Source organism: Paroedura picta, chromosome 11 (genome assembly GCF_049243985.1).
Source record: "Paroedura picta isolate Pp20150507F chromosome 11, Ppicta_v3.0, whole genome shotgun sequence".
In the NCBI taxonomy this organism is placed as follows: domain Eukaryota; kingdom Metazoa; phylum Chordata; class Lepidosauria; order Squamata; family Gekkonidae; genus Paroedura; species Paroedura picta.
In genome coordinates, this window is record NC_135379.1 from 17,050,506 (window position 1) to 17,063,218 (window position 12,713).

The 12,713-nt window shown below is 42.1% G+C and overlaps 1 protein-coding gene across 1 annotated transcript in view; it reads right to left on the reverse strand.

The window, feature by feature from the left end:
- The window catches only part of MALRD1 (MAM and LDL receptor class A domain containing 1), a 245,776-nt gene that overhangs the window by 201,290 nt on the left and 31,773 nt on the right, over positions 1-12,713 (reverse strand). The window contains exons 11-15 of the mRNA XM_077304219.1: positions 9,736-9,885; positions 5,040-5,146; positions 4,469-4,639; positions 2,769-2,866; positions 363-730 (exon numbers count right to left, since the gene is read on the reverse strand). Coding sequence (XP_077160334.1) covers positions 363-730; positions 2,769-2,866; positions 4,469-4,639; positions 5,040-5,146; positions 9,736-9,885 — 894 coding nt within the window. The remainder of the gene's footprint in view (positions 1-362; positions 731-2,768; positions 2,867-4,468; positions 4,640-5,039; positions 5,147-9,735; positions 9,886-12,713) is intronic.

The window sequence follows — 12,713 nt, forward strand, 5'->3', positions numbered from 1 at the left end:
GGCTTAAAAAAAGCCCCTTTTATTTCATGGCATTCTTCTATAAAAGGCTTCAATTATAGCTTCTTTTGGGGTGTTTTTCCTAGTCTATATTCTATTTGTAGGCCAGAACCAAATTTAGCAACATCACGGGGGGAGGAGGAGCTCAGGATATTTTTTATGATTATTCAGAAGTAGCTCTCATTAAAGATAAGAGTGGTAACACCTGATTTTTTTAAAAAAAATGAGTTTCCTTCATTGCATTCTCTGGGTTAAGCCAACTGAGCTGTGCGTTAAGCTCTCTCCTGTCTCAGGATCAAAGATATGCACAGTGCCTGAAACGGATCCAATATTTTAATTTAGGTAAAAATGATTAAATGCCTTACTGCAGTTGTCTTCATCCGATCCGTCTCCACAGTCATCAACAAGATCACACAGAAATAAACGGTCTATACAAGCTTTAGATTCCTGGCACCAGAAACGATCCGGACTTTCGCAGTTTAATGCCGGAGGTGGCAATGCACAATTCTCAAATCTGATGTCATCAATTGCCGAGACACCATCGTAAAATCCAAGGCTGACTTTATTTAGAGATAACTGAAAGGGCTGTGGGAGGCGGCCAAGCTGTATGAAAGCTTTTAGCCACTGATCTCCTTGATTGTAGTATATCCTCCAGAGGACGGTTGGATCTTTGCGTCCATCAACAAGCAATTGCATTTCTGCTGCCCCAACTGACTGGCCGTAGTTGTAGTACCTAGAAAGTACATAAAAGCCAGAAATGAAACATGAAAACTCGACTGGATCTATAAAACAGCTTTAAACCAAGTCAGACCATGTTTCTACTCCAGGGGTAGTCAAACTGCGGCCCTCCAGATGTCCATGGACTACAATTCCCAGAAGGCCCTGCCAGCATTTGCTGGCAGGGGCTTCTGGGAATTGTGGTCCATGGACATCTGGAGGACCGCAGTTTGACTACCCCTGGCTACTCGGTACTGCATTTTCTGGTCTGACGGACCCAAGTCATACCAATATTTCATGCAGGGTTCACAGATCTCACACCATCACGCTACCCAGAGTCCTTTTATTACTGGTGATGTAGAAAATGGTTATTAGACATTGTATATGGAGAGGATGCACTCTGCCTCTGAGCCTGGCGATCCAGAATGTGTTTGATGCTCGTGTATACTTCATAGAATGGAAACATTCATCTGGATCCAACCCATAACTGTTGACCAGCCTGCTCTGATCCACTTCCCATTTCCAACTGGGAGCCTGGGGCCAATAAGAACAAAAACAAATGTAACTAAGTTAATGAAAATCGGTTGGGTAAGCCTGGGGAATAATTTCCTGAGAAAAGGCCACAATAAAGTTTTAAGCCATAAAGTGACTCCAGCAAAGCACACTGAGACACTATGTATTAACTGAATGTATTTATTTCAAATGAGTTGAGAAATTACTGTTGTAGACAGGCATAGTATTTATCCAACCTTGTTTATCCACATTTATTTCCAAATAGCATATGTGAGGGGTTCTTTGAGGACTCACAGAGTCATCTCATATTCCCACTCCCTCTCTTATATTTGTCTCTCCCCCCACAAAAAATGCCTGTAGCCCTTACCCCTTTCCTCTTCTACCAACCATCAGGCTAACTTCCTTCCTTTCTCTTTTCCTGGCAGTCTCTGCCCTCCTCACTCATTTGCACACCCTTATCTGTTGTCACCCCCTATTTTCAGCTTTCCTCGCCCCCTTTTTCCTTCCTCCACCTTTGCCTTCTCTCCTTCTTATTCTTTACCATTTAGTCTGTCTCTGTGCCCCATACTGACACAGCCATGTTGGCTAATCACTTACCTAGCAATCCCCAAAATGGCTACAAAAACCTCACAATACCATCTTGCAAATTTGTCAAGGAGCATATATTGTTTCCTTGATTTGGGATGTTTAACCTTCCAATGAATAGATTTTAACTGCTGCAAACCTGGTGTTTTCCTCAGGCTTACAGAGCAATAGCCGTATCTAGATATCACCACACTGGAGATTTTTGATCTATGCTCTGGGGCCTATGATTCAGAATTAGATATAATTATTAGATATAATTATTGTAATACAAAATTCATCTTACCAGGAATACTACATCAGTTATACACACTGATGGCTTAGGAACCATTTGTGGCTCTTCTGAACACTGTTTCCCAATGAGGCACCTGACGTGTGTTTTAAGAAATGGGCAATATCATGACCCAGTGGAGCTTGTAAGCCAAAGATGGTTTCCACCTTGAATCACCTACTGCAGGAGGAATACATAAGACTGACAATTCTGACTTGGGATATTCCTAGAAATTTGGGCATGAAGCCTGTGGAGGGTAGAATTTGGGGAAGGGAGAGAACACAATGGAGGTATAACTCTAAACTGAGCAGTGATATCAGGGCTCTCTCAGCCTCACCCACCTCACAGGGTGTCTATTGTGGGGAGAGGAAAGGGAACGTGACTGTAAGCCACTTTGAGCCTCCTTCGGGTAGAGAAAAGCAGCATATAAGAACTAACTCTTCTTCTTCTTCTTCTACTTGCTTAAGTTGCTGTTTGTGGTAGGGAACTAAACACTGTAGCCTGGAGAATTCTGGTGCAACTCTAGGGTTGTTAATTCTAGGGTTCAAGCTACCATGAGCTACAGGCTTAGGGTGCAAGTGGCAAATGTAGTTCTCTGTGAGCTGCAAAGTGAATACCATGATACTAAGCTCATTGCCAATTCAGACAGTCCTGTGCTTCTGTAATCTTGAAAAATCAAACTTCATACCAGAAAGTCATGGTGCATCCTGATGCAGCCTGGCTGAATTTGGGGCTTTGTAGTTGAGCAATTTGTGAGATACTGCTGCTGTAGTTGTTACAGAAATACTAGTAGGGCACAGCAGCCCTGGGAGTAGAACAGCAGGGTCAAGTACTTTGAATTATATATATCTTAGATTAGATGAGAAATGGTGATTGTTTGGAACAGTAATTTACTTATGGATTCATGTTTGCAATCTAGAGAGGTACGCCTGGCCTCAACCTGGGCCAGGGCCTTTTCAGTTCAGGCTCCAACCTAGTGGAATGAGCTCCCAGGTGAGCTGCAGGCCCTGACGGAAGTGTCCCAGTTCCGCAGGGCCTGTAAAACAGAGCTCTTCCACTAGGTCTTTGTTTGAGGCCAGGGTGAATAAGATCTGGGCCCCTCCCGAAGTTACCCTGAGTCATTCGGAACATCAGGCTGCTTAGCAGCCCTCATGAGGTGTTTTAACACTTCAATGAGCAGGGGAGTTGGTCACTGTCAGAGGAGGGAGGATAAGCACATTTTAATGCGGTTGAGCTTTGATGTTTTATGGGGGTTATAAGATGATTGTGACCTGCCATGAGCCACCACAGGAGAGAAATCAAATCACAAATAAATAAATATAAATAAATAAATCTGTGCTGAAGCCAGCATGGCATTTTTACTTAAGAAATGATATCCAGGGCGATATTTGTGTGTAAGTGCACAACAGCTTCCAACTAACAAATAAAACCGTATTTTATGTCAGAGGTCACTGGAGGGCTATGCACTGGGTGACTAATAGCTGTTTGTGTAAGAATCTCATACAGAAGAAATATGACTGAAAACAACGCTTAAAAACAGAGGCTTCAGTTGTGCTATAAATATTTATGGTATCATGAATGAAGCAACGTGGGATTGTATAGTAATCTAACTTTGACTTGTTTTAGGAACACCTTTTATGGCTTATTGAATCAACTGCAGGTTCCATTTTGGAATCACAGCAAAAATAAACTCCTGTTGAGGCGCGGTCTGGGCAGAAAGATCCATATTGACTTGCAGGAGGGCATCTTGGGCATAAGGAAGACATTTCCATTGGCTTAAAATAAGGCCACAGATTTATTATTACTCCTCAGGAGTGTTGGCACAATATGGGAAAGGGAACCTGACCACAAGAACCCGGACCCCAACAGAGCCCTGGAGCCTGACCGATTCCCCTGCTGGGACTATGGGTCTCCTTGCTGCTGGGATCCCACCCGAGGGAAGTGGGTGTGATTGTCCTCCACACCACCAGGGCTCCTCCCCCAGCACATCTTCCTGCTGCCCGCTCCTCCTCCACATCAATGGCGGCTGCAGTTAAGTCTTCGCTTCTTTTAACCACTAGGAGCATCTGGGATATTTACAACATGTGACTTAGCCCATCCACCTTACTAGATGTCTCTTACTAGATGTCTGAGCTGACACAACTGCCATCCCAGCCTCATCTTTTCCAAACAACAGCGTTAGTTCCGCCAACCTGACTCCTTCACAATAGCCAAATTAATTGTAAAAAAAATCTACCAGATGACAAGCTAGCTAAGTTGGAAGAAAACTCAGGTTTGAGGAAGGTTTCAGGCTTTGCTGAGCTGAGTTAGTAGGATATACCCTGTTCCTTTCAAACAGGAGAGGACCAGACTGAAAGAATGAATTGTGTTGCCTTCTAAGGTGCTTACCTGAAAAGGTCCCGCCATTTCTCCAGTGGTGTTTTTTATAAGTACAGTTGCCTTTGTCCACTGCCTCTTGCTCTCAAAAAAATGTGTGTTAAGTAAAATTTCTGAATTCCCAGGAGTTCTAATGGAGACTGTCAACTGGGAATCCTGAGACAGCTGATACCAAAATCTCACCTGTGGTAAAGTTTTTTTAAAAAAATTAAAATGACATTATTGACCATCTAGTTAATATACAGACATATTATAAAGCCATTGCTGATACTTGCAAACAGTACCAGCCAATATCAAAAGTCTCAATTGTGGTGCTACAACAAGGTTTTCAAAGATAAGTTCTCCTTGGGGGGGAACCAAGAAGGTTCCTGGAACTGCAGCCCTAACAATAGACCTCTGAACATCAAATGTTGAGGAAAAGTGAAAAAGATTTTTCCAATATCTCACCATTTTCCCCAGATACATATTGTAGGCCACTGTTGGACAGAGCTACATCAACATTTATTTCAGCATGCTGGTAAAATAAAGAGACAATTAAGTACTGTTGCCAAGGAAGGCGGTGAGTGTTAGGGGGAAAAATTACCTGACAATGTGCAGCAACGGTGGATAATTCTGCAAAAACTGGACTGCTGAGATGAGAAATGATAGGCTTTTTGTATGTAGGTAAGCCTGTCATATAAATAAAATTTCCTGAGAATTAAAAACAAGAGAGCTGTTAGCAATATTTAATGCCAGAAAAGAGGAACAACACATTTCTTATTTATGATCCTGACAGGCCTTTTCTAGCTACTGAGGGGACGCTGCCATGAGGTAAGTTTTGTAGTGTGCAAGTAAAACAGGAAGATCACAGAGACAGGATTTTAATATAAATAATGCAGGATTTATTTATGTTGGTTTCAAAGAACAGGTCAGCAGCACAGGACTCCAGGCAGACAAAAGAGCAATCTGGCTGAGGCAAGTAAATTTAAGCTAGTCATGGGTTCAGAATGTGGTTTGAATTTCTTTAATATTTTAAGGCCCACACTAGCTTTTACTGACTAGCCATTAGGTTGGATCCTGTCACACACACACAGGATTCCGTCCACACCAGCCTGCCCTTTCCAAAATGTCAAAAAAAAATAGTAAAAGGTTTACAAAGGGTTGTCATTTGAAGGAGGGCAGGATCCTGTTCCCATTGGCTGCAGAGGAAAGGTCATGCAGTAATGGTTTCAAAGAACAGGTCAGCAGCACAGGACTCCAGGCAGACAAAAGAGCAATCTGGCTGAGGCAAGTAAATTTAAGCTAGTCATGGGTTCAGAATGTGGTTTGAATTTCTTTAATATTTTAAGGCCCACACTAGCTTTTACTGACTAGCCATTAGGTTGGATCCTGTCACACACACACAGGATTCCGTCCACACCAGCCTGCCCTTTCCAAAATGTCAAAAAAAAATAGTAAAAGGTTTACAAAGGGTTGTCATTTGAAGGAGGGCAGGATCCTGTTCCCATTGGCTGCAGAGGAAAGGTCATGCAGTAATGGGTTTAAACTACAAGTACAATGGGGAAGGCACTGGCAAACCACCCCGTATTGAGTCTGCCATAAAAACGCTAGAGGGCGTCACCCCAAGGGTCAGACATGACTCGGTGCTTGCACAGGGGATACCTTTACCTTTACCTTACAATGATATAGGCTAGATATCAGGGAAAAAAATGTCACAGTCAGAGTAGTTCAGCAGTGGAATAGGCTGCCTAAGGAGGTGGTGAACTCCCCCTCACTGGCAGTCTTCACGCAAAGGTTGGATACACACTTTTCTTGTATGCTTTAGGATGCTTTGGGCTGATCCTGCGTTGAGCAGGGGGTTGGACTAGATGGCCTGTATGGCCCCTCCCAACTCTATGATTCTATGATTCTATACATGTTACCTAACAACGAGGAACTCGATTGTCTCTAACTAAACTACCCTGCTGCACTAGGAGGCACAGCTACCCTTCACTATGTCTGCTCTCCTACTCAAACAGACCCAGACTATCTCTGTATTACCCTTGAGGCAGATCTGGACTCTTACTGCACTCTCTCTGAGGAAGACCTGAACTGAACTACCTCTCTGTGCTCTCTGTGTGGCACATCTCAGCTGAACTATATCCTGCTGTGTTTCCCTCTAACATTCCATCTTCCTTCTGAAAGGTGATGAGATGCTTGAGCAGTACTCTCATAGGCTCAGCTGAATGGCTATCTGACTCTTCAGGGGCAGGACACTGCATTCTTGGATGCACTGATATTCTTGGAAGAATAGTGGCAATTGAAACCTAGCAGATGAATGTGGCTACTTTTTTTGTGTGCATAGGGTGGGAAGAGATGTTATTTATGATCACTGATGGCACCTGTACTACACACTATAGCAGGTAACTAGTTTCAGCTTCTCTTGACAAAGCACCAGGAAAACTTAGAAATGCAGGTACCGTGGTCAATAATGGAACTGTTTCCACCTCCCAGTCTCAAAAAAAATCATGTATTCTCAGTGACTGTGAAGCATCCTTTGTGTGCACTATTTTAGCTTCCCTTCACAAACTGTCAGTTTATAGCATGTCAGCATTTGTGAAAATCTGGGGAAACGATGCCAGGAGCTGCATTTTTCTCAAGAGATCCACAAGCTTGACAGAGTTATTTGCGCTTGTGGGGAAGAAAGCGTAATTAAAGATCTAATCTGAACAGTGCCGGACTATCAGCCTTTTGGTCTGAACCACCTCAGATACGTTTGAGATAAGGACGGATAACATCTTAGAAAGCAGAGAATTTAAGAAGCTATTGCCACTGCCTTAGTGGGAATGCAATAAACAATAGCGGGGACTCTGGGATGCCTACATGGGAACACAAAACAGCTGAATCCAGTATAGTAAGTTGGCACACAAGGAGTCTTCAATCTTCAACACAATACCTATTTAATAGTTCCCTACATGTATTGCTACACAGCACATTGTCAAGGGATTCTACAGACTTAAAAATAAAAAATATGCCAAACAATAATTAGTACTGAAGTATGTCAAAATTGTAAAAAATGCCATCAACACTTGCAGAAAATTGCTTCCTTGTGTGTCAACTTACTATGCTGGATTCAGCCATTTCGTGCTTCCATATAGGCATCCCAGTGTCCCCTGTATTGTTCTGTTTTTTCACTGGGTCCCACCCTTCATGTCTTTGTATTGCCTTAGTGAAAATACAGTCAAGCTTTCAGAGAAATCAAGGATTTGTTCTCCCTTCTCTGCCTTTTTCAATCCTCTCCCCCACCCCTCCAAGAAAAGAAAGAGGATCCCTGCCTGGCTCCTCTCCCCCCCTTCAAGAAAACAAATAAAGAGTCTCCATTTGCCTCCCCCCCCTTCTGAACTACCCTAATCACGTGCAGAACACTTTCCTGGTTCAATGGGGAGGGAGGGGGAGAGAGGAAGACCCGAGTTCAAAGCAATCTGAATTCAACAGGATTGACAATGGAATAAAGAAAGTAAGTGCAGACTCTGCCTTAGGTTGCTTTTAATCCTGAATATATTATAAAATCGCATTGTTTTGAATCGGGGCTCTCCTCCATGGTAGAGGACCCGTGATTTGCCACAGGTGGTCATGTGACAAATTTGCCTTAAAGGAGAAGCCCCTAATTTCTCTCAACTTCTGTCGGTCCTGGATTCCCCCCCCCCCCCTTCTCTGCCTTTTTCGATCTTCTCCCCCCCCCAAGAAAAGAAAGAGGCTCCCTGCCTGGCTCCTCTCCCCCCCCCTTCAAGAAAAGAAAGAAAGAGGCTTGGCTCCCCCCCCCCTTCTGAGCCTTCCTGTTTCAATGGGGGGGGGGGGGAGAGGAAGATCCGAGTTCAAAGCGATCTGAATTCAACAAGATTGACAATGGAATAAACAAAGTAAGTGCAGACTCTGCCCAGGCATAATGTTTTACCACATAAATTTGGCAGCTTTGTTTGTTTATACAGACTTAAATCCAATTAACATCAATGACATTTGAGCTTGCTACACAGCACACACTTAGTTGTGGCTTATGTGAAAGTACCTTGGACAGAAATAAATTCAGAGGTTGTGCTTGTCTGTTGCAGTAAAATTAAACAAGAAGTCCAGTGGCACCTGAGAGGTTAACAAAATTTACTGCAACATGAGGTTTTGTGGATTTACTTCATCTGATGCACAGTGTATATGTATATCTTTAGAGATATATGTTATACTTAAACTTAAAATCAACCAAAACAGTAGTTAGAAACAATAGCCTGTCAAAGAGAATTCAATCCATCCAGAGTAGATGAGGACCATTCCCAATGGCAAACTGATGGGCAGAGAAGGGTGAACACAGAATTAGCTGTAAGTAAGGAAGTGCAAGGGTAAGACATGATAAGCAGAGTTAATTAACATCTGTAAAGTGTGGGCCACACTGAGGCATTAACAGCTACATTGAGTGAGGAAACCCAAGTCTGTAATTAAGCCTGGTGGAGAGAAAATGTTAAATCTTCTGATAAATCGTAATTCAGCACTTTTTCTCAGAACTTCTTTTTAAGAGAACCTATCATGACTGAAATAGTTAAAAAAAAATTCCCTGACAGGTTTCAGAGCTGTTCTAAGGCATATTACAGATTACAGCAACAGAAGAGACAAGAACAGAACAACACAATCCATCAAGAAATTCACTGGCAAACGACTACGACAAACCTTCCAAGAGATCCAGTATATTCTCTTCACTGCATCACACTTGTACTGCAGATCAGACTAAAAGCAGTACTGAATTTTGAGCTGATTGTTCTACTGTTCCACTTTATCTAGATCAGGTTTTCTCAGCCAGTATTTTGTGAAACCCTGGGGTATCCTGATGGTCCTTAAATGGTTTCCCAAATAGGTGGAGTTGATTAATTTTTGATTTTTTAAAAAATGTGTTAAACATTTATCAGGTGATATGGCTACCAATGATCATGTCGACCTGCCCGTCCATCTACCAAAATGGCTAATGATGGGCCTGGAAGGGGTGGGAAGGGGAGGTGCCCTGGGTGGGGGTGTAGGCAGATATGCTTCCCAACCATATTCTGCACAATTGTGCCACTTCTGGTTCCTTGAAATGTGAGGGGGTTTCTCAACAGTAAAAAAGTTGAGAAAGACTGATCTAGATTGGCTCTAAAACATGCCAATCGTTCAAAAAATGTTCAAGTGCAATGGAATCTGGATGATTTCTTATAGAAACATAAATATGTAGGTTGTACATTTAAATACATTTTTTAAAAAAACCTAAAGTATACAGATGGAGCAAGTGCAACAACAAGACTCACCCTTATCACTGTTAGTTGTGTGGTCTCTTGTAGGAAAACCAAGACCCGGGAAAGTTTGTCCTTCCGTCACTGCCCAAGGTACATCCTTGTTGCTTAATGTCTTCCATTCACATAGCTGCTTAGACTCAAAGTCACACACAGTGTAATTTGCTATTGAGAACAGAAAGATGGAAAGAGATAAGGAAAGCAAAAGCGTATTAGAAAAATGTATCCTGGAAATGTCTGTTTTACTATCTAAATTCATCTGCCTTTGAATAAAACAGCTATTGGTGTTTTCTATTCAAATCCAAAACATTTCCTTTGAACTGAAAATAATGAATGTCCTGGAAATTAATCTTTTCTCAACTGCAGTACCCAATTTTGATAGTCTTTTATTTATTATGAAGATCTTAACTTTAAAAGTCAAATCTGAGAGCAGAACTCCTAACCAAAGAGCTATTTGGTAAATATACACATTACTTTCCTGACAGCTGCAAAAAAAAGCTCATTTTTTTTCCCCAAGACAAAATTTCATTAGGAATGACACCAAAAAAGCAATTTAAATTGCAGTCAGGCTACATCTGAAGAATAGGGGGATTAGCCCAAGGTTGATTGTATAACACTGCAGCATTCGCTTTTCCAGTTTACTAGTTCAGATTTAAGAATACGCAGTACCCTGAATTACTGCCCGAAATAAGACCCAAATCTTAAATCTCCCACAACAGAGAACAGTGTTAAGGTTTAAATCATAAGGAAGCTTCACACTTAGCTCAGGGAGCTCTGCCTCTTAATCCCAATATAGGTTTTAGGCTGAAAATTCCTAATAGTTCACTCTGGACAGGCTCAATGATACTTGCCACTCATTTCTTTATACATTTTACAGCAAATCCCTAGCACTGAAACAGGTTCCAGGGATGGATTAGAAAGACTGCATAGAATCCTAATGCTGATACCTGTGCAGGATCCCCATAACCATCTGACACATATGGATGGAATATAAATTTGAGAAATCTTATCCCTCATTGGATGTTTGAACACATGTGACAGTATCACATACTGTCAGAAGCTGATTTTTCCAACAACTATTCATTTACACATCATGTCTGTTCAGCAAGTTACTTCAAGTAATCCTTCCTAACATGACAGTGCAGCACTAGGGCATTGGAATAAAGGGACTAGGGATATAGTTTATGGCCCTGTTTGATATATGTAGGGATAGGCTTGAATTCTGTTTTTTGTGATTCAGTTCATGATTTGTGGTTGAATAATGAACTTAGGGGTTGGCTTGCAAACAGTTTGTACGGTTTTGTGAGCCATTTAAAGTTTAAACCTCTGCTTTCTGCTCCCACTGCTTTTTGAGGGAGCAGAAAGCAGGGGCTGAAATGACTAGGAGCCATTTAAACCTCTGCTTTCTGCTCCCTGCAGCTTTTCATGGGGAGCAGAAAGTCATTCAAACCAAACAGCTGAGCCAGCAGATTAAAGTCTACCACTCTTAACTACTATACCACACTGATCACCCCTTGCCTTAAGAACACACGTGGGCATCTGTGTGAGCTGTGACTTCATAACACTTTCCCAGAGTGTTTCTCTAGCTTAAAATATCAGTAGAGATTTAGATTAGCACTCATTTAGACAGAGAACTATAATCAAAGATTAAGCAGCACAGAAGACTAGAAGAAGAATTGATTCTTATATGCCACTTTTTTCTACCCGAAGGAGACTCAAAGTGGCTTACAATCGCTTTCCCTTTCCTCTCCCCACAACAGACACCCTGTGAGGTGGGTAAGGGCTGAGACAGCCCTGATATTCCTGCTCTGTCAGAACAACTTTATCAGTGCCATGGCAAGCCCAAGGTCACCCAGCTGGCTGCATGTGGAGGAGGAGTAGGGAATCAAATGTGGCTCGCCAAATTAGAAGTCCGCATTCCTAACCACTACACCAAGCTGGCTCTCTTACATTCTGATTACTCATTTTGCAGGAAAATATGATCCACAGATGGTAGAGCATATGCCTGGCTGTTGGGAGTTTTCCCCTTCATATCTGCTGCCAGTAAGACTCAGACTGTGTGTTTCCAAGGGAATCATTTCATGAGATGCAAACTAAGAAGCTTAATACCAATCTTGAAACTGAATGCTCTGCATTCAGGCTACTAAAATGGCTTCTCCCACTGTCTGTATTTATCAGAGACTTCAGTTAATACCCATCCCTCCCGTGTCGTGGCAGAACAGTCCTAAGACGACCGGTATTTTGGATCTGTATTGAGGAGACAGAGGGGAAGAGAAAGTCGAGGATGCTTTTGCATTCATGATCTCTGCCATGTCAGACTCTAAATCCAGACTTAGGTTTCCATTCTCCCTTGAGCAAATTGAGCCCAATTCTTTATTCTGTGCCATTTCTATTTGCTCACACTTACTTTCCCCCATACAATATATGCATTTCCAACATGATTTGTTCTCCAGTATTTTAGCCATAAATAATGTATACTGTATGTATGAATGAATACTGTATAAACTGTGTATAAAAATATGCAATATGCAAATACAGAACAAAGGAATCTACAAAACCAGAAGTAGAGAACTGAACATGTTGACAAAAAAGAAACATAATGGAGATCATTCATTCAACCATAGTCACAAGGTTGCTGACAAGATAGCCATGACTTCATCTGTCTTTTCCTACTCCCACTCTATCATCTCTTCTCCTCAAAAGCTCTGTGACATATGTGGACTTTAGCTTATTATAAATGATAGGGAATGAGAGGACCAGGGGAAGCTGGTGATATGATAACCATTTCCAATCAATTGAAGGGCTGTCATAGAGAAGGTGGAGCAGAGTTGTTCTCTGTTGCCCCAGAGGGTCAGATCAGAACCAATGGGCTGAAATTAATTCAAAAGAATTTTCGGCTAAACATCTGGAAGAAGTTCCTGACAGTTAGAGCGGTTCCTCAGTGGAACAGACTTCCTCAGGAAGAGGTGGGTTCCCCTTCTTTGGAAGTTTTT